The 20,476-nt window shown below is 52.9% G+C and overlaps 1 protein-coding gene across 3 annotated transcripts; it reads right to left on the reverse strand.

Annotated features, from left to right (window-relative positions):
- Positions 1 to 3,456: 3,456 nt before the first annotated feature.
- On the reverse strand, positions 3,457 to 20,202 carry SPINDOC (spindlin interactor and repressor of chromatin binding). 3 transcript variants are annotated; one of them, XM_054524201.2, is made up of 7 exons: positions 19,833 to 20,119; positions 15,511 to 15,840; positions 15,280 to 15,429; positions 14,993 to 15,118; positions 14,645 to 14,845; positions 11,149 to 11,206; positions 3,457 to 4,245 (listed from the first exon to the last, which is right to left on the reverse strand). In XM_054524201.2, exons 1-7 carry the CDS (start codon positions 19,957 to 19,959, stop codon positions 4,113 to 4,115), a joined length of 1,125 nt encoding a protein of 374 aa, XP_054380176.1. In that variant the 5' UTR covers positions 19,960 to 20,119; the 3' UTR covers positions 3,457 to 4,112. The 3 variants fall into 3 exon arrangements, with proteins under 3 accessions (XP_054380176.1, XP_002821652.1, XP_054380177.1); XM_002821606.5 differs by lacking the exon at positions 11,149 to 11,206 and having other exon boundaries at positions 19,833 to 20,202; XM_054524202.1 differs by lacking the exon at positions 3,457 to 4,245 and having other exon boundaries at positions 11,149 to 11,366; positions 19,833 to 20,117.
- Positions 20,203 to 20,476: the final 274 nt, after the last annotated feature.

The following is a 20,476-nucleotide window of genomic DNA, read 5'->3' on the forward strand; positions in this document are numbered from 1 at the left end:
TGTTTCCCTAATTTTTTTTTTTTTTTTTTTTTGAGACAGGGTCTCATTCTGTCGCTCAGGCTGGAGGGCAGAGTGGCGTGATCTCTGCTCACTGCAACTTCCACCTCCTGACTTCAAGTGATTCTCCTGCCTCAGCTTCTGGAGTAGCTAGGATTACAGGCACCCGCAACCACGCCCAGCTAATTGTTGTATTTTCAGTAGAGATGAGGTTTTGCCATGTTGGCCAGGCTGGTCTCGAACTCCTGATCTCAGGTGATCCACCGCCTCGGCCTCCCACAGTGCTGGGATTACAGGCGTGAGTCACCGCGCCCGGCCTGTTTCCGTGATTTCTGTGAGCCATGACAGCAAATTATCAAACCTGAGGAGGGGGTTGTGGGAACTTCCAAATTTGGGCTGGTCAGAAGTACAGGTGACAAGCTGGGACCTAGAACTGGTATCTGAAGCAGGGGCAGTCTGCTGGGACTGAGCCCTTCACCTGCGGGGACTGTGCTAACTCCAGGTAGTGAGTGTCAGAACTGAATTTTAGGACAGCTGGCTGGTGTCTGGAGAGTTGGAGAATTGGTGTGGGCACCCCCCTCCCCACTAACATTAGTGTCAGAAGTACTGGGAATGTAGACAGTTTTTCCTTGTTAGGTATCCAAAAAGATCTCCCACACCTGGAACCCACGGAAGGCAGCTGTGGGGGCAGGAGGTGGCTGGCTTCAGAGAGCCAACGAGGTCTGGGAAGTCAGGAAATCGGTGTGTGGCTCAGCAGCCAGGGGCAGCGGCACCCTCTTCCCCAACTTCTTCAACCAAACGCATGGTTGGGCCACAGCACCACATGGATGAAGGTGCCACCACCAGCCCTGAGAGTCACCGACATTCGTGCAGAGCTTCCCCGGTGTTGCACCACGATGCAGGACCAGCGTCAGGGACTCCAAGCCAGTGTGGAGTAGGAAAGCCCTGGGCAATCCGTCAGTAAGGTCCTTCCAGCCTGGGCTGGAGTCATATCCTCAGCCCCACTTTCTCCAACTCTTTCCTGGAAGCCCAGAGGTGCCACACACAGCTGCTGGCCACACACACTCACATAGTCCCCAGGGCCCTGGCTGAGGCTGGGGAGACCCCTATTGGCCACAATGTGGGGATGAAGTTCCCACCCACAGTCACTGTAGCAACCACCCTGTGCTGAGAACCACGCTCCAGGGACCAGCATGCACTAGAAAAATGTCACACAGGAATACACACTCAGAGGGCATTCGAGAAACATTTATTGAGCACCTACTATGTGCCAGGCCCCAGGCAGGACACTTGGAAAACAAAGTCAATACAACCTGGTCCCTGCCCAGGAGCTCACAGTCTAGAAGGCCAGGCCATTAATCATAGAACAGCAAAGTTGCGTTTAGCTTCACAGTTTTACAACAAACTTTTACATACGTTTTCTCAAGTGTAAACACCCAGCAACACAGTCATGTTGTTTTAAAAGCACATTGGCATAAATGTAAACACAAGTCACAGGATTGAAAGGATGAGAGAAAACCATTTGCAGTATTTGTGCTGCAGAGCCAGATTTTTAGCATTATTTATTCCTTCCTATCAGGTAGGATAGAAGTTTTGCCAATCTGCGGATAATGGTGTTTGAGACATGGGAGTTCCGTGGCCGGCCTGCCTGCCTGCCATCATGCAGTGGGGGAGTCACATTAGATACAAGGCATCCTGAAGTCTTGGCCACTGCCTTCTGTCCACCACACCTGTCTTTTAATGTCCCTTAGACAAAGACCCTGTATATTTCTAGGCTCCTCCTGAGCTTGTCAGATGGGGAGAAGGGACCATGTCCCAGGAGCCCACCAAGTCATGAGATCCCTCATACCTGGCTTGGCACATGGTGACACCCCATCAGGTGAGCACGCAGCACACGCTGCCCAGGCCCAGACCCTGCCTGCCCGAGATGAACTTCCTGGTTAGTCTCAAAATCTGGGAGTGTTGGCCAGGCACAGTGGCTCACGCCTGTAATCCCAGCACTTTGTGAGGTTGAGGTGGGCGGATCACCTGAGGTCAGGAGTTTGAGACCAGCCTGGCCAACATGACGAAACCCCATTTCTACCAAAAAATACAAAAATTAGCCAGGCATGGTGGCACACGCCTGTAATCCCAGCTACTCGGGAGGCTGAGGCAGGAGAATCGCTTGAACCTGGGAAGCAGAGGTTGCAGTGAGCCAAGATCGCAGCCTGGGCGACAGAGCGAGACTCCAACTCAAAAAAAAAAAAAAAAAAAAAAAGTGGCGGCGTCAGTGTCCTACAGGAGTAGCTGCCCTCTGAGTCCCACCTGTGCCCCCACTTCTCCGATGTGCACATTTGTCAGCACGTGCAGAGGTATACAGTCCTGCTTACTACACCTGCCATGGGCTCTAAACAGGACAGTACAGCTGGGGTTTGAGAGGGGGCTGCCTGTATGCTCCATCTCACCAAAGGGAAAACCACGCACAGATCTGGCCCCTGTTGGTTTGGTTTAGGAAGGTAAGGAATCCAGTGAAGAGACCCAAAGTGGCCTCCTCATGGTCCAGGGAATAGGGGAAACCAGCAAGCGTTTGGGTTTAATTAAGCCAAGGGTTGGGTGGGATGAAGTTGGACAGCTGAGGGTGCAGGCCTGTAGGGCTGAAAAAGGCAGGGCTGAGTTTAGGATCCCTGTGCCCCTCACCATCATAAGGAAAGGGAGGAGAGGCATCTTTCCACCTGCAAGCTGGCTACCACCATTTCACTTTAGAAAGTTCAGGATAAGCCGGGCATGGTGGCTCACACCTGTAATCCCAGCACTTTGGGAGGCTGAGGTGGGTGGATCGCCTGAGGTCAGGAGTTCGAGGCCAGCCTGGCCAACACAGTGAAACTCTGTCTCTACTAAAAATACAAAAAATTAGCTGGGCATGGGCATGGTGGTGGGTGCCTATAATCCCAGCTACTAGGGAGGCTGAGGCAGGAGAATCACTTGAACCCAGGAAGTGGAGGTTGCAGTGAGCCAAAATCGGGCCACTGCACTCCAGCCTGGGCAACAAGAATGAAACTCTGTCTCAAAAAAAAAAAAAAAAAAAAAAAAAAAAGGAGAAAAGAACAAGCAAGCAAGCTCAGGCTAATTCCCAGCTCCCTGGTTGTGAGCACCCCTGGGCTTCTACAGTGACCTCTTTTGGGCAGAGGCCTACTAGGTGAGCCAGAAGGTACAATGTTAAAGAAAATTGTTTCTGACCCCCTTTCCAGAGCAGAGAGGAAGGGAGGGGGTGAGACACCCACAGGTGACTGAGAGCACAAGTCAGCCCTCATTCCTGGGCTCCACAGAGGCCTGCCCTGGTGCTGTCCCACCTTCGGAAGAGGTGGCTCCCTGGCTTCCCGCAGGACCATCTTCCAACCCTCCCGCCCCTCAAGGTTGCTCTAGGTGGCCAGGCATCCTGCTAGCAAACTCTTTCCCCCAATGATGGCCCAGACGGAACTCTTAATAAAAAAAAATAATTTATTGTCAACAAAGGTGATATATACAACAGGAAAACAGATGTAAATGAGAACGGGAGTGAATGGGGTGCCCAGACCCAGCTTCAGGCCTCTGCAGGGGTGGGACAGGAAGAGGTAATGGAGGCCTCCTGGTTTAGAAGCCTGAACTAGTGGGGAGGGGAGGTGTCCCCCGAGGTAGTGGGACTCAGTTCAAACCCCCTTATGACCACTCTTGTGTAAGGCACTGTGCCAAGGGAGAATGGTGGGGAGCAGGGGGAGGGTGGGAGGAGGTCATGGGGGACAAAGAGAGGTGGGGGTCAGCGAAGGACTGGGGTAGGTGTTCTCCACAGGCCCAGTGCCCTACTGCACAACAGCCTCAGCCACCCTCGCTGACCTCAGGCCTGGCCAGGAACAGACACTTTCCAGTGCCCCGAAATAACAGCGGATGCTGACCCAGCCTCCTCCTGCCCTGGCACCTGTTTCTACTCTCTCCACCAGGTGGGTGAGCCAGGCAGCTCTGAGTTATAAGCCACTGGGGGATGCTGCCTCCTCCCTCCCTCCCTCCCCAGGAAAGCAAGAATTTACACCCCATTCCCTTTCTCCGGCTTCCCCGCCACAGTGGTGCTGGATTCTGACAGAACTGTGGGCCAGTCTGAGGTGTCACCTGCTCCCACACGCTTGGTGCCCTGGGGGTGCCTGGACCAGTCTTGCAGGAGGCTGACCGCTGGGGGCTCCTCCATCCGCACGCGGATAACCTGGAGATCCAGTGTCCCGCGGAGCCCCGGAGGGGGAGCTGGGCAGGGATGAGAGCAGAGAGCAGTCAGAGCCCCCCAGACACCCCACCACGAGGATGATCCCTGGAAGCTCTGCAAACCGTACCCACATTTCCACGGCTTTCATTATGTCCACAGCCCAGTGCCTGGCATGAGGGGAAGCCCAAGGATGGCAGGGAGCTCCACTCCTGGGTGATCAAGGACTGCCGCCAGCTAGAAAATGAGGCTGACAGCCTCCCTAGGGACAAGCCAGATGAAGCCAGGCAGCCTTCCTTCTGTATTTTGGCACAGGGATGCCCAGTGCTGTGTGCCTCTTCCCGTAACTCCTACCTGCAGCCAACTCCATTTTATCTCAAACTTACTGGGCATCCTAGCCTAACGGGTTCTGCCTGAGTGGGGCAGAAGTGATGGGGTGGCAACACCCAGAAGCAGTCTAAGGCAGAGCTGTGCCCACCAAGGAGCTCATGAGGGACTACATGGGGGAGAGAAAAGACCCCTGGCGAACTTCCACCAGGCTCTTTATCTCCTGAGTGTCAACACCTACATCACCAAGACCAGGCGTCCACCTTAGCAGTATGGAGAAGGCACTCATAATGGGCAAAGCTGGGCCTCGAGGCAGAGGAAAGAGGACTGAGGACTGCCGTGGCTGCGTGCAGCCATAAAAAACGAGCACGCAACAGGGACGTGTGCAAAAGTTACGTTACATTAGGGCTGGGCATGGTGGCTCATGCCTGTAATCCCAGCACTTTGGGAGGCCAAGGTGAGCAGATCACTTGAGGTCAGGAGTTTGAGACCAGCCTGGCTAACATGGAGAAACCCTTTACTAAAATACAAAGAAATCGCACAGGCATAGTGGTGCAACCCTCTAATCCCAGCTACTCGGGAGGCTGAGGCGGGAGAATCGCATGAACCTGGGAGGTGGAGGTTGCAGTGAGCCAAGATCACGCCACTGCACTCCAGCCTGGGAGACAGAGCGAGACCGTCTCAAAAAAAAAAAAAAAAAAAAAGTTACGTTACATTGAAAGGCAAAAACAGAAAATGGTGATTTCAACTATCGCACTGTCTATATTGGGAAGGATTCACTTGTATGTGTTCCTTTTCTACCGTTTTTAGAGACACGATTATTTAAAATGCGGCAGAGAAAACAGGTACAATTTTGCTGTGCAATGTGCTGGAATTTAAAATGACTTAGTGGCTGCCACTGCATTTTTATCACCTACCAAATTCTATTCTGTGTTCCCAGAACACAGTTTGTCTCCCTGATAAACTATAGGCTCCCTGAAGGAACACTGAATCCCATTTGTTCATTAATTTGACAATAATTTATTGAGCACTACATGCCCAACGCCGTTCGGATTGCTAGGGGTACAGCGGTGAATGGAGCTCCCTAAGTGGCCTTCTGGGACTTCACATTCTAGTTATCAGAGCCAATAAATAGGATAAACAAATAAAAAATACAGCATGTTATATATGGACAGACGCAAAGTAGCAAAGTACATCAGGGAAAGGAGATAGGATAGCAGAAAGCTGACAGGGGACCAGAGACACAGAGAGAGTGAGGAGCCAGCGATGCAGACAGGTGAGGGAACAGCATTTTGAGCAAAGGGAGGACCAAATGTGGACGCCCTGGTGGAGCACGCTGGCTTCCCCAGGAACAGCAAGGCCAGTGCCAGTGCGGGGAGCGGGGTGTTGGGGGAGAGGTCAGGAGCCTGTGGGGAGCTCACTGGTCACCATGAAGGCTCTGGCTTTTATCTGGAGTGCAACAGGAGGAGCACAGAAAGGCCGTGAGTAGAGTGACTGGATCTGACTTGTGTTCTCAGCAGGGACACTCTGGCTGCTACAGGAGAGCAGAGCATAGAGGGCAAAGCTCAGCAGCCAGGAGACCTGGCTTAGTTTTGTTACAGGAACCAGGCGAGAGCCGGCCCTGACTAGGGTAGCAGCAGTGGATGTGGTGACAGCAGTGTGAGCTCTGAACTTGTTCTGGAGGATCGGCTGCTGGACAGATGCTGGGCTGGAGAAAGAAGAGGATGACTGTGTGGGTGTGGCCACAGCAAACTGAAGCCTGGGGCTGCCTGTTCACTGGGAAAGAGAAGATTGTGGAGTCTGGGGGTGGGGTGCATTGGGGAAACTGGGGGTTCCGTTTCAATGTGGCGAGTTTGAGATTTTTTTTCTTTGAGACGGAGTCTCGCTCTGTCGCCAGGCTGGAGTGCAGTGGCACAATGTTTGAGATCTTTTAGACAACCATGTAGAGACGCTACCTGGGCAACTGGAAAAGAGGATGGAACCAGGAAGGAGCAGCCAAGGTGGGCGTTACAAGCACACACATGGCATTGAAAGCCGTGAACCTGGATGAGATCTCCCAGGGAGCGAGTACCGACAGTGACCCACGGCTGGGGATACTTAAGCACTTACTCATTCACCAAACACATAAGCTGGGCCTACGCTGTGCCAGGCACTGTTCTGGCTACCAGGGATATTACAGTGCAGGACGCAAACACCCTAACCTGCAGGCCCTTACATTCTAGAAAGGGAAGGCAGACAATGTTGACGTGTTCCAACTCTGGGAGCTGAGAGTGAGTGGCAAGAGAAACTGAGAAGGAACAGTTAGTGAGGGAAGAGGAACACCAGGCGAGCAGCTGCCTGAAAAGCCAAGGCAAGAAAGTTGTCTCCAGGAAGGAGTGAGTGATTGGCCCATTGTAACCGCCAGATCAGAAAGAGAAGGACCGGCCAGGTGCAGTGGCTCATGCCTGTAATCCCAGCACTTTGGGAGGCCGAAAGGGCGGATGACTTGAATTCAGGGGTTTGAGACCAGCCTGACCAACATGATGAAACCCTGTCTCTACTAAAAATACAAAATTAGCTGGGTGAGGTGGTGCATGCCTGTAATCCCAGCTACTCAGGAGGCTGAGGCAGGAGAATCGCTTGAACCCGGGAAGTGGAGGTTGCAGCGAGCCAAGATCACGCCACTGCACTCCAGCCTGGGCGAAAAGAGCAAAACTCCATCTCAAAAAAAAAAAAAGGACTGCCAGGCGCGGTGGCTCACGCTTGTAATCCCAGCACTTTGGGAGGCTGAGGCAGGCGGATCACGAGGTCAGGTGCTCGAGACCAGCCTTGCCAACACAGTGAAACCCCGTCTCTGCTAAAAATACAAAAATTAGCTGGGCATAGTGGCAGGCGCCTGTAATCCCAGCTACTTGGGAGGCTGAGGCAGGAGAATCACGTGAACCTGGGAGGTGGAGGCTGCAGTGAGCTGAGATCACGCCACTGCACTCCATTTTGGGCAACAGAGCTAGACTCCATCTCGGGGGGGGAAAAAAAAAAGAGAAGGACCAAGAACAGACTATTGAATTTTATGGAAGTCAACGGCGACCTTGCCAAAGGAGCAATTTTAGTGTGGAGTGCTGAGGACGAAAGTTTGAAGCAGATTCCAGAGAGAGATGGGAGGCAGCTGCTACAGAAAACACTTTCAGTAAAGTCCAGCTTTACTGAAAAGGTATAGGGACAAATGAGACAGTGGCTAGGGGGACGAGGTGCTAAGAAGAAATAATAGCTTTGTGTAGGCTGATGGGGAAGACCCGGGGGCAGTGTGACAAGGGGGAGGTAGGATGGGCTTTAGTGATGAGGACAGGGGCCAGCCTTTGCTGGGAGCAGTTCAGTTACATGCGCTGGAGAGAAGGCAGGGAATTCAGCCTGGGTGCTGGAGGGAGGGGGGTTGGGGGCAGGGGACACTGCTTGCAGGCAAGGTGTCTGAGTGGGTGGAGTGGAAATACATCAGGCTGCCAGGCATAGTGGCTCACGCCTGTAATCCCAGCACTTTGGGAGGCTGAGGTGGGCAGATCATTTGAGGTCAGGAGTTCGAGACCAGCCTGGCCAACATGGTGAAACCTCATCTCTATTAAAAATACAAAAATTAGCCGGGTGTGGTGGCGGGGGCCTGTAGTACAGCTACTCGGGAGGCTGAGGCAGGAGAATCGCTTGAAAACAAACAAACAAACAAAAAAAAGAAAGACAACAAGCTGCCACCTACTAGGTGAGTGGCCCTGAGGGAGGTACCTAACCTCCCCATGGCTCAGTTTTGTTCTGTAAAATGGAAATCATGATACTTTTGAGGATGTTTGTATGGATTTAATGAGGTAAGATTAAAAGAGTTCGGGCCAGTCACAGTGGCGCATGCCTATAATCCCAGCACCTTGGGAGGCCGAAGCAGGCAGATCCCCTGAGCTCAGGAGACCAGCCTGGGCAACATGGTGAAACCCTGGTCTCTACAAAACAAATACAAAAATTATCCAGGTGTGGTGGTGCACGGCTGTAATCCCAGCTACTCAGGACGCTGAGATGGGAGGATCACTTGAGTCTGGGAGGCGGAGGTTGCAGTGAGTGGAGATTACGCCACTGCACTCCAGCCTGGATGACAGAGAGACCCCAACTCAAAAAAAAAAAGACAAGACAAGACTTCAGTACATAGTAAGGGCTCAATAGGTAGGGACTTCCCAAGCCAAGAGAATTAAGTGCCAGTTATTTTTGGTGGCAAGGAGAGCAGAGGTAAGGGTAGGTGCGGAGGTTGGGAGAGCTAGGCCTGAGATCTGGTAGAGATCAGAATCCCAGGGCCATAAAAAAAAAAAAAGTGAGTTGGGAGGATTTAGCAGTCTCTGGGATAAACTGAGCCTTTTTGCACCCCTGCCCCAGAAATGCCCCTCCTTCCTGGAAATGTCACCACCAGAATGACAAGAAAGGGCAGCTATCAATCATTCACTCATCTTTTCCATGAACTTTTTACCAGGGGCTCTCTTTGTGCCAGGCACTGTTCTAGATGGTAAAGATAACAACAGTGAGACCAGGCACGGTGAACTCGCCTGTAATCCCAGCACTTTGGGAGGCCGAGGTGGGCGGATCACCTGAGGTCGGGAGTTTAAGACCAGCCTGACCAACATGGAGAAACCGCGTCTCTACTAAAAAAAAAAATACAAAATTAGCCGGGCATGGTGGCACATGCCTGTAATCCCAGCTACTAGGGAGGGTGAGGCAGGAGAATCGCTTGAACCTGGGAGGCAGAGGTTGCGGTGAGCTGACATCGCACCACTGCACTCCAGCCTGGGCAACAGAGTGAAACTTCGCCTCAAAAAAAAAAAAAAAAGATACAATAGTGAACAAAAATAAACACCCTTGCCAGGCACGGTGGCTCATGCTTGTAATCCCAGCACTTTGGGAGGCGGAAGTGGGCGGATCACTTGAGGTCAGGAGTTCAAGACCAGCGTGGCCAACATGGTGAAACCCCGTCTCTACTAAAAATACAAAAAGTAGCCGGGTGTGGTGGCGGGCGCTTGTAACCCCAGCTACTTGGGAGGCTGAGGCAGGAGAATTACTTGAACCTGGGAGGCAGAGGTTGCAGTCAGGCAAGATTGCACCATTGCACTCCAGCCTGGGTGACAAACAAACAAACAAACAAAAAACACCCTTGTGAAGCTCACACTCACATTTATGCACACACATGCTTGCTCTCTCACTCCACTTCCTCCTCTGTCCAGCCTGTAAACACAAGATCTGGCCAAGGTATCCTAAGCCAGATCCCTAGGTTCTACTTAAACTAACACCAGCGACGGCCATGCGTGGTGGCTCATGTCTGTAATCCCAGCACTTTGGGAGGCCGAGGTGGGCGGATCACCTGAGGTCAGGAGTTTGAGACTAGCCTGGCCAACAGGGTGAGACGCGATCTCTACTAACAATACAAAAAAATTAGCCAGGCGTGGTGGCGCACGCCTGTAATCCCAGCTACTCAGGAGGCTGAGGCAGGAGAATCGCTTGAACTTGGGAGGCGGAGGTTGCAGTGAGCCAAGATCGCGCCACTGCACTCCAGCCTGGGCAACAAGAGCAAAACTCCATCTCCGAAAAAAAAAGAAAAACACAGGCCAGGTGCGGTGGCTCACGCCTGTAATCCCTACACTTTGGGAGGTTGAGGCTGGCAGATCACGAGGTCAGGAGATCGAGACCATCCTGGCTAACACGGTGAAACCCCATCTCTACTAAAAATACAAAAAATTAGCCAGGTGTGGTGGTGGGCGCCTGTAGTCCCAGCTCCTTGGGAAGCTGAGGCAGGAGAATGGCATGAACCTGGGAGGCAGAGCTTGCAGTGAGCCGAGATCAAGCCACTGCACTCCAGTCTGGGCGACAGAGCAAGACTCTGTCTCCAAAAAAAAAGAAAAGAAAGAAAAACACCAGCAAGACAGAGAGGCTCCTCTTTCCATTACTTGTCAGTAGGTCATTGTGGCCCACCTCCTCCGGCAAGGTCCTCAGAAGGTTCTAGAGTGTTCCCGGACTACCTCACATTCACATTCATCAGCTCAGCTAACCTGACCATGGGTGGCCTTTTCCAACTGTTAAATCCACGATTTTTACACCTCTAATTTTTTTTGAAGTGGCAGGATCTTTATTAAATAAAGTCTTCAGAGAACTTCAATACGTACATAACAACACAGAAAGTAGAGACATTCTGGTTGAAGCCTCACAGGTTTCTGAGAAATCTGTCCAAGCTTTGGGTTCGTGAGACCATCTGAAACCACAGGTCCAGAGCCTCTGCTCTGCAAAGAACCGCCACGGGGGCCCCTGGTTTTTAAAGATTTACTGCCTCCAGCCTATATACCTGGACACAGAGTTTTGGGGGACAAAGGCTGTCTCACTCATGCCATCTCCCAGGGTGCCTCCCTCGGGCACAGGCTCCAGGAACACTTGTGTACCACTGAGGTATCTTCTGTGGTTTCCCAGGCATCTCCAACCTCTACAAAGGCTGCCACTGCTGACAACACCCTACAATCGCCTCCGCCCCCTCAGATCACTCAAGCAGCCTGCTGAAGCCCCTTCCTCTCAGACTTTGCCCACTCACCCCAAAGAAACCTAAAATCTCAGGGATTCTCTTCTCATCTACTCACCACTCCAGATAGGTGGAGTTTGCGCACAGGGTACCCCAGGACTCGAAATGAAGGCTCCCTTTCGAGAATGAAACCAGAAGACCCATTAGACAGTGGAAGAGGTCAGCCATTTAGAGCAGGGATCCACCGGAGAGAACCAGGAGACTCGGGACACGCTCAAGTCCAAGCAGCACACACGGTCTCAGGGAGCCAGGACTGGAATGTGACTCAAGCTGAAACTTGAGACAGTTAAAACTGTGATCTACGTGAAGGGGTGAGGCCTGCCTCGAGATCAGAAAACGGGGGGCCCACATTTAGGCAAATAAACAAAAGCAACTACACACACACACAAACACACAGACAGTTCTCTCTGAAGGATACAAACTAAATTAAGAGTGTTATAGCAGTAAAAACAAAGAAAAACCTTGTGGGGGTGAGTGGAGTGTGACTAAAGGAGTACATAACACGCTGGCTTTTTTCTTTGTTTCTTTTTTGTTTTGTTTTTTGGGACAGTCTAGCTCTGTCGCCCAGGCTGGAGTACAGTAGCACAATCTGATTGAAGTACAATCAGAATTTACTGCAACCTCAAATTCCTGGGCTCAAGTGATCCTCTTGCCTTAGCCTCTAGTCTTAGTAGGGACTAGAGGTGCACACCAACATGCCCAGTTAATTTTAAAAATTTTTCTAGAGATGGAGTCTCCTTATGTTGCTCAGGTTGGTCTCGAACGCCTAGCCTCAGGCAATCTTCCCACTTTGGCATCCCAAAGTGCTGGGAATGACAGGTCTGCGAGCCACTGTGCCTAGCCAAGGCTTTTTTCTTTATGCACACCTGTCATCCCAGAACTTTGAGAGGCCCAGGTGGGAGGACTGCTTGCGCCCAGGAGTTGGAGACCAGCCTGGGCAACACAGCGAAAACATGTCTCTACAAAAAATTTAAAAATTAGCCTGGTGTGGAGATGCACACCTGTGGTCCCAGCTACTCAGGAGGCTCTAGCAGGAGGACTGCTTGAGCCTGGGAGTTTGAGGCTGCAGTGAGCTATGATGGCACCACTGAACTCCAGCCTGGGCAGGGACCCTGTCTCAAAAAACAAAAACAAAAGCACACCTGCTTTTTGAGAGCCCTACTCTCAGGAGAGCCTCCAGCCACCTCGCTGGCCGTCATTCTATGGCTCTAGTTTCAAACACACATTTCAGACAAGTTGGTACAAGGAGACATGCACTCCTGACCCATTCACTTCTTCAAGAAGCATTTCCTGAGTGCCTGTAAACTATGCTTGGCATGGAGAGGTGAAGAGAGGACTAGGCTCGGTCTCTGGCCCTGCTGGACTACATTCCAGTCTCATCCTAATTCTGTCTGCTGGGTCATGTGTGGTTGGCAGAATGATGCCCCTCACCCTAATCCCTGGAACCTGTGAATGTTTTGTTACATGGCAAAGGGGAATGAAGGTTACAGATGAAATTAAGGTTGCTCATCGGCGGACTCAAAAAGAGATTATCCTGGATTGAATAGCCCAATGTAATCATGAGGGTCCTTGAATGGGGAAGAGGCAGATGAGCCAGAACCCAGGGCAGTATCTGAGAAAGACTCTACTAGCCACTGCTGGCTTTGAAGATGGAAGGAGGCCACAAGCCAAGAAATGCAGGCAGCCTCTAGGAGCTGGGCAAGTCAAGAAAATAGATTTTCCCCTAGAGCTTCCAGGAAGGAACACAGCCCTGCCAACACCTTGATTTTAGCTCAGTGAGACCCATTTTGGACCTCTGACCTCCAGAACTGTAAAATAATAAATTTGTGTTTTGTTTTGTTTTTAGAGAGGGTCTCGTTCTGTCGTCCAGGCTGGAGTGCAGTGGTGTGGTCATAACTCATTGCAGCCTTGAACTCCTGGGCTGAAACAATTCTCCTGTCTCAGTCTCCCAAGTGGCTGGGACTACAGGCACAAGCGATGTGTGTGGTTTTAAGCCATTACAGTTGTGTGATTTGTTATAGCAGCAAACAGGAAACTGACATAAGGACCATGGGGAAGAAGGAACCATTTCTTTGAGAAATGCTTTTCCCTTTTGGAAAAAGGAATGGACATCTGCCCTTCTATACAAGTTATTTTTGTAAGGGCCAAATAAACTGTATGTAAGCTTCTTTTTTTTTTTTGGAGACAGAGTTTCACTCTGTTGCCCAGGCTGGAGTGCAGTGGCACGATCTTGGCTCACTGCAACTTCCACCTCCCAGGTTCAAGCGATTCTCCTGCCTCAGCCTCCCAAGTAGCTGGGATTACAGGCGCCTGCCACCACACCTGGCTAATTTTTATATTTTTAGTAGAGATGAGGTTTCGCCATGTTGGTCAGGTTGGTCTCAAACTCCCAACCTCAGGTGATCTGCCCGCCTCAGCCTGCCAAAGTGCTGGGATTACAGGCGTGAGCCACCACGACTTGCTTTGTATGCAAGCTTCTTAAACTCAGTAGGACACCAAACAACACAAGCACTTACTACTGTTATGAGGCAATTTACTGAGCTGGTGTCCCCTGGGGGTGTCTGCCCACTGCTCATCTCGTCTATCCTCTGGACGCCTAACTGATTTGCTGAGTGGCCCCATCTGGGCCTCAGCTCCACCAGGGTAAGATGGGCGCCCCTCAGGCTCTAGCTAGAAGAAACTGCATGTGTGGAAATCAGTATCAGGCTTCCGGGAGACACTGGCCTACCCCGACCCAATGACCAATTCCAGGAAACAAGGAAACACTAAGAAAAGCCCACGTGGTCAGGTGCGGTGGCTCACACCTGTAATCCTAGCAGTTTGGGCGGCCGAGGCAGGTGGATCACCTGAGGTCAGGAGTTCGAGACCAGCCTGGCCAACATGGCAAAACCCTGTCTCTACTAAAAATACAAAAATTAGCTGGGCATGGTGGTGCGTGCCTGAAATCCCAGCTACTCAGGAGGGTGAGGCAGGAGAATCGCTTGAACCTGGGAAGCAGAGGTTGCATTGAACCGAGATCGCCCACTGCACTCCAGCCTGGGCGACAGAGCAAGACTCTTGTCTCAAAAAATAAAAAATAAAAAAATAGGCCAGGCATGGTGCACTTTGGGAGGCCAAGGCAGTTGGATCACCTGAGGTCAAGAGTTTGAGACCAGCCTGGCCAACATGGCAAAACCTTGTCGCTACTAAAAATACAAAAATTAGCCGGGTGTGGTGGCGCACGCCTGTAATCCCAGCTACTAGGGAGGGTGAGGCAGGAGAATTGCTTGAACCTGGGAGGCAGAGGTTGTAGTGAGCTGGGCTTGTGCTACTACATGCCAGCCTGAGCAACAGAGCAAGATTCCGTCTCAAAAAACAAACAGAAAAAGAAAAGCTCAGCTTTCAGGCCAGCCTCCCTCATCATTCAGATCCCCCTGCCCCGGCCCCATGTCCCAGGAAACCTGAGCACCACCCACCCCTACCGTGGGCTCTGCCACAGAGCAGCCTCTCCGAGGCCCGGCCCAGGAGCACTGCCTGCGAGGTCCCCACTGTGCTTCCCTCTCAGGAGGGCTCACCTGGAGAGGGGCTCTCCGCCCGGGGAAGGCCTCCTTCCGCCGCTTCGCTGTCTTTGGGTGAGTCCTTGCTGTCTGGGCCCCTGAGCTGGGTGTGGGAGAAGAGCTGCAAGACGAAGCCGGCGGGGAAGCTGCCGTCAGTGAAGTGTCGGACCTCGGCTGGTGCTGCGAAAGTCTCCGTGGGCGAATCTGGCGATGGGGGCTCTGGAAGGGAGGACGGGATGGAACTGAGTGAAAAAGCCCCAGGAGCTGCAGGTGCCCTGCGCCCGGGCCCTGCTCCATCCTCACTGACGCGGATTTCCTCAGAGCACTGCGGCCAGAGCCCACGCCTCCCCCGGGCCTCCCCTTCACCTGGGTCAGGGTCCAGGTTTTTGGTCATAGGTCTGCCTCTTTTCTTTCTGACTGGCTCTTCCCCTGGGGGCTCCTTCCATCTCTGACCACGGAGCTTCTTGTTTCCTGGCTCTGTGGCAGGGACAGCTGCAAAAAGAAAAGACCTCATACCCTTTTTAAGAGGCCATTCCCGAACCCTGCCACCCCAGGGCTCCTGAAGATACCTGCCCAGAACACAGGGCCTGTATTTCACCCTGTCCCCAAACCCCCACCTCCACCGGGGCTCACTGGCTTCTCTGTTGACTAACCGGGAAGCTCGAGGGGGCGGAGTCCCCTGGGCCGGCTCCTTTTAGGGAGGGATGGGTTATCCTCAGAGTCAAGGAGAACGACGATTTCGGCTGGCATTCTGGCAGGGTCTGGGTTGGAGTCTGGGTCTGGGTGGGCATCCTGGCCCGAGTCTGTAGGGAGCAAGAGCACAATGAGCTTCTAGTGCCCCAACAAGTCCGACTTCTCCCTTCGCCCGCCCCAGGACCAACTACCTGAGTTGGGTGGGGACGGCTGCTCAGCTCTCACGTCTTGCAAGAGGGCCACCCCTTCACTCCAGGCCTCCAGGATGTTGCTCTTCTCAGAAGGGCTCAGGTCCAAGGTGTGAGGGTGCTGCTCCAAGATGTGCGAGCGAGCCGTGTCGGCTGAGGGTGCCCGGATCTCAGCGCCACACACCATGCACAGCGCCCGCCCGCTGCCTCCGGGGCTACTGCCCACCAGGAACTCCTGCTCCCAAGACACCTGCTGCTTGGGCTCCTCACAGCCATCAGTGCCCGCCTCTAGCAGGCTGGGTCTAGGCGGTGGGGTCTTCTCCTGTTGGGTTACTGCGAGGGGAGAGGGGGAGGGTGTTATCACTAAAGGTGCCCACAACCGACAACACTTAGCACGTCTCCAGACTCAGTGGTTTGAGTAGGATGGGGGAGGAGAGCATTTCTGGCCAAAGTGTTCTTCTTCCTTCCCCTGGAGCCCATGAGGCACATGCCACACTCAACACAGCCGACGTGCCCGGGATCCCACGACTCTCGCGTCTATACTTCCTCTCGATCTAGTCTTGGACCTTAGGACTACACATACTTTCCCAACAGACTGCGTTCCTGCAGGTCTCCAGCCTTTGCACATCTGTCCAGACCACCCTGATTGGGCTGGGCAACATCATCCCTGCGAAGCTTTCCAGAACCGCAATCCCTGACAATAGATTTCATCCAAATCTGACTTCTACACTTTCTCGTGAGGAAGGTAAATTCTTTTAATTTTTAAATTTTATTTATTTATTTTGAGACAGAGTCTCACTTTGTCACCCAGGCTGGAGTGCAATGGCGTAATCTCAGCTCATTGCAGCCTTGACCTCCTGGGTTCAAGTGATCCTCCTGCTTCAGCCTCCCAAGCACCTAGGACTACAGGTGAGCGCCACCACGCCTGGCTAATAATTTTTTTTTTTTTTTTAAGAGATGGGGGTCTCATTTTGTCACCCAGGCTGGAGTACAGTGGTGTTATCATAGCTTACTGCTGCCTTGAACTCCTGGACTCAAGGGACCCTCCAGCCTCAGCCACCTGAGTAGCTAGGGCTACAGACAGATGCATGCTATCACACCCAGCTAATTAACAAAAAAAAAAAAAATGCTTTTTAAGAGATGGGGTCTTGCTATGTTGCCCACACTGGTTGTGAACTCCCGGGCTCAAGCAATCCTCCTGCTTCAGCCTCCCAAAGTGCTGGGATTACAGGCATGAGCCACCGTGCCCGTTCTAAAGGCCACCCCATCCCCTCAGAACTTGCCTCCCTTCTCAGTGCTCACAGAGCATTTACAGCCATGGTCCCACTCCTATTGCTGCCTGATATCTGCTCTTTGTGTACACAGACAGACCATAAGCTTTCACAGGGCATCAGACCTTTCCAGTTCAGCAAAGAAGGCAGCCTTAGACCTGCATCAGCCTGGAAGCTCAGTGCTTTTACGAAGTGCCCATGATCCTTCACGGCTGCATCTCCCTCCTACCTTCCAGAGAGGATGGGACAAAATTAAAACACAGGAGGCCCTAATACCTGGGGGCTGCATGGAAGAGGTGGTATGAGAAATAGGAGCCTCGGCTTGCATGGATACAAGAGGTGGTGTCTGAAAGAGATACGACATATGTCTTGTACCTATCTCTCACGCGACCATGGGCAGAAAACCTGACCTCTCAGTTGCAATCAGCTTTCTTCCCTACTAGTCTTCCACAACAGCTCTCATCCAAGTCAGCAGTGCTAAACTCTGAGGTCAGTTTCTCAACTTCATCCTCTGCCGATCACCTCTTCCATTTCACCACTTGCGTCTAGGGCATGACCTTCTGTTGGTTCTTCTTTTGCTTCCCTGGCATTCTTTCCCAGTTACGTGTGCTGGTTCTTCCTCATCTCTTCTCAATATTCTCTCCCTTCCTCTGGTTTGTTGCTGAAGAACCATCTTCTCTCACCAAAGCACCCCATTCCCCTTGTGCATCACCTCCAACACAGCACACATCACCACCTGGCACTTGTTTTTGGGATGTTCACTGCCTGTCTCCTTACCACACCATGGAATCCATGACCACGGCCAGGCATGGTGGCTCACGCCTGAATCCCAGCACTTTCGGAGGCCGAGGCGGGCGAATCACCTGAGGTTGAGAGTTTGAGATCAGCCCCACCAACATGGAGAAACCCCATCGCTACTAAAAATACAAATTAGCTGGGCATGGTGGCACATGCCTGTAATCCCAGTTACTCGGGAGGCTGAGGCAGGAGAATCACTTGAACCCGAGAGGCGAAGGTTGCAGTAAGCCGAGATCGTGCCATTGTACTCCAGCTTGGGCAAAAAGAGCAAAAATCCGTCTCAAAAAAAAAAAAACAACAACAAAAAAACCCATGACCACACAGATTTCGGATGTTTTGCATCTGTATCTCTGGCATCTGTATCTGTATCTCCTGGCATGTAGTGGCATTTAGTAATGTGTGATGAGGGACTGACTCGGTCTCCAACCTGCCATCACTGGAGTTTCCCAGGACTCAGTCCTTAGACACTTCTCTACTTCCTTCTCATCCCACTGTCTGCCTGCTGGCAATTTCTGTTTACGCTACTAGCCAGATACTTCCAGGAAATCTAGGCCCACATATCTGACTGCTTAGTTGACCTCTCCACCTGAATATGTCATAAATAGGCATCTCAAACTTAATCATATTCAAACTTTCACTCCCAGTCTCCCATGAGCACCGCAGCCTTCCCCATCTCGGAAAACGGAAAGGCTGTTCCTCTAGTTGCTCAGGCCAAAAACCTTGAATTCAATCTTTCTTCCTCTCTCCACCGAAATCTTTCCAGAAGCTTGTGCTGCCAGACCTTTGCACTTGCTATTCGGCCTGAAATGCTTTTCCTGCAGATACCTGCAAGGTTGGCTTCCTCACTTCCTTCGGGTCTGTGCTTAAAATTCACCTTATTAGAAAACCCTTTCTGAACCACTCGATATATCCAATTAAATACCCATTCCCCCTCTTTCTCCTTTTCCTGCTTTAGTGGTCTCTGAACCATTTATTGCCACCCAACATAATATACATGAACCTATTTCTCTGTCTTTAGCCATTGGTATATATATGTTCTTCAAGAGCAGGGTTTCGGTTGCTGTTTACTGCTACTACTTCCCAGCCTAAAAACACTAGCCTAAACAGCCTAAAGTAGACGTCCAGTGAATACTGGTTGAATGAATTCACCTGTCTATTCCCGCCCTAATAGTGGGGATAAGGCCACCCTTGCAGGGTTGAGAGGATTAACTGAGACAGCCTCTGACAATGCCCAATGAACACTCAACAAATATTAGCAGAAGTAGGAAAACAACCTGTCTTTTGGACTAAATGCTCCGAGAAGGGAGCATTTCCCTCATGAATTTTATAACCCTTCCAGTTCCAAAAAGGATGACAGGCAGTGCAGACAGACATCATTCTGTTCGGCTGAAGTTCAATGAATGGCCTTGCTGCTCTCAACCTCTTCTGGGTACTATCCCGCCTGAGAAAAGCGGGGTGGGAGAATGGAAATATATTTGCATTTTCATGCATATTAAGTCTCCCACAAAGATGGCTCTTTGTTTTCTTACGGTTTGCAAGCTCCTGAGGACTAGAAATCGGTGAAGGAGGAGGGGAGAGCGAGTGTTCTCAGATTGTTCCTCCCATCCCCTCCCAAAGCTAATCTCATTCTAGCACTGCACTGCTTTTCCAAACTAGCTGTTGTATGCAGTGCCATTCATCCCTTCTCTCCAGAACTTGACACCTGTGGCTCCTGCAAGTGGAAGGCCCGGGAAAGGGAATGAAGCGGGCTGGTGGACAGGAAAGCGTTATGCTCGGAAAGCCCTTAAAATTCTCCTGGAGGTCGGCAGCGGCGCCCGCCTGCAGCCTCCGGCCTAGAGGCTTCGCCGCCCCTCGGACTAGAACACAGCCCGGCCGTTGTGCTTGCCTCCGCTTCCCAGGCTGTGAGACGGCGGCCGCAAACACCCAGCGCCTCTGGGGATCCGGCCTCCGGTGCTGGGCCCGGGAGAGGGGGCGCTTGGGCACCGGAAGATCCGGAGCGTGCGGGGCGTGGATCGAAGTCTCCAGACCCTGGGCGGGGGAAAGGGGAAGGGAGGGGGAAATCGAGGAGGCCTGAGCTTCTAAACCATGGTGGGGGAGGTGCCAGAGCGCGCCCTGGACCCAGATCCGAGAGGGAAACCTGGGCCCCAGGCTGAAGGGGGTGAGAAGGTGCCCGGGTCCCGGACCCCGACTGGGGAGGGACGGCCCCCGCCCCGGCCCCGCACCGTGACGCGGAAGTGGGATCCCCTCCATCCTCACCTCTCAGCATCGGCTCGGGCCGCGGAATTACGGCCACCACCATGGCCTCCTCCTCGTCCTCCCCTTCCTCGCATTTGAGCGTCACCTCGAAGCAGTCGAGTGCGGCGCCCTCGGCCTTTAGGGCCATGGTGCGGCCGTAGGCGATAGCAGTGGCCGGAGGACTGTCGCGCAGGCTTCGGCGCGCAGCCGGCAACTGCCTCCCGCCTCCTGGCCGGAACAGCGCCGGGCCCGCCGCCCGCCCCGCGCAGCCCCCTCCCCGCCGCCCGCCCGCCGCTCGCCGGCCGGGCCTGCGACCGGTGCGTCCCGGCCTCCCCGAGACCTCGGCGCGTCGGGAGCCCGGGCGGGGAGGGCTCAATCCGGGGCCCCTGCCCCCCGCCGCTCCCTTTTATGGAGGCTCATTGTCGGCGCCCGCCCGGCCGGCCAGCCGCGGACCCGCCCCCGATGCCGCGCGGCCAATCGCGCGTGGCCCCGCCCCGGGCACGCGGCCCCGTTAGAAACCCTGGACCCGGGAGGCGGCGGGAAGGGCCGAGGGGACCCGGGGCCGCCGGGTGCGCAGAGGCAGAGGGGCCCCCAAAACCCGCAACGCGGGCGCCTCAGTCGGCGGGCCAAGCCCGGGGTTTCCCTCCATTAAGAAGTCAGTTGGG

This window comes from Pongo abelii, chromosome 9, assembly GCF_028885655.2.
Source record: "Pongo abelii isolate AG06213 chromosome 9, NHGRI_mPonAbe1-v2.0_pri, whole genome shotgun sequence".
Lineage (NCBI taxonomy): Eukaryota > Metazoa > Chordata > Mammalia > Primates > Hominidae > Pongo > Pongo abelii.

Bases quoted from the DNA above. Each gene is read 5' to 3' on its own strand.
- SPINDOC (XM_002821606.5), bottom strand. From the start codon at position 19,959: ATGGCCCTAAAGGCCGAGGGCGCCGCACTCGACTGCTTCGAGGTGACG. The intron at 15,119-15,279 runs GTTAGTCAACAG...TTCTTTTTGCAG, and splicing joins CCGCCCCCTCGAGCTTCCCG to CTGTCCCTGCCACAGAGCCA. The intron at 4,246-14,644 runs GTGAGCCCTCCT...ATCCCTGCCCAG, and splicing joins GGCGGAGAGCCCCTCTCCAG to CTCCCCCTCCGGGGCTCCGC.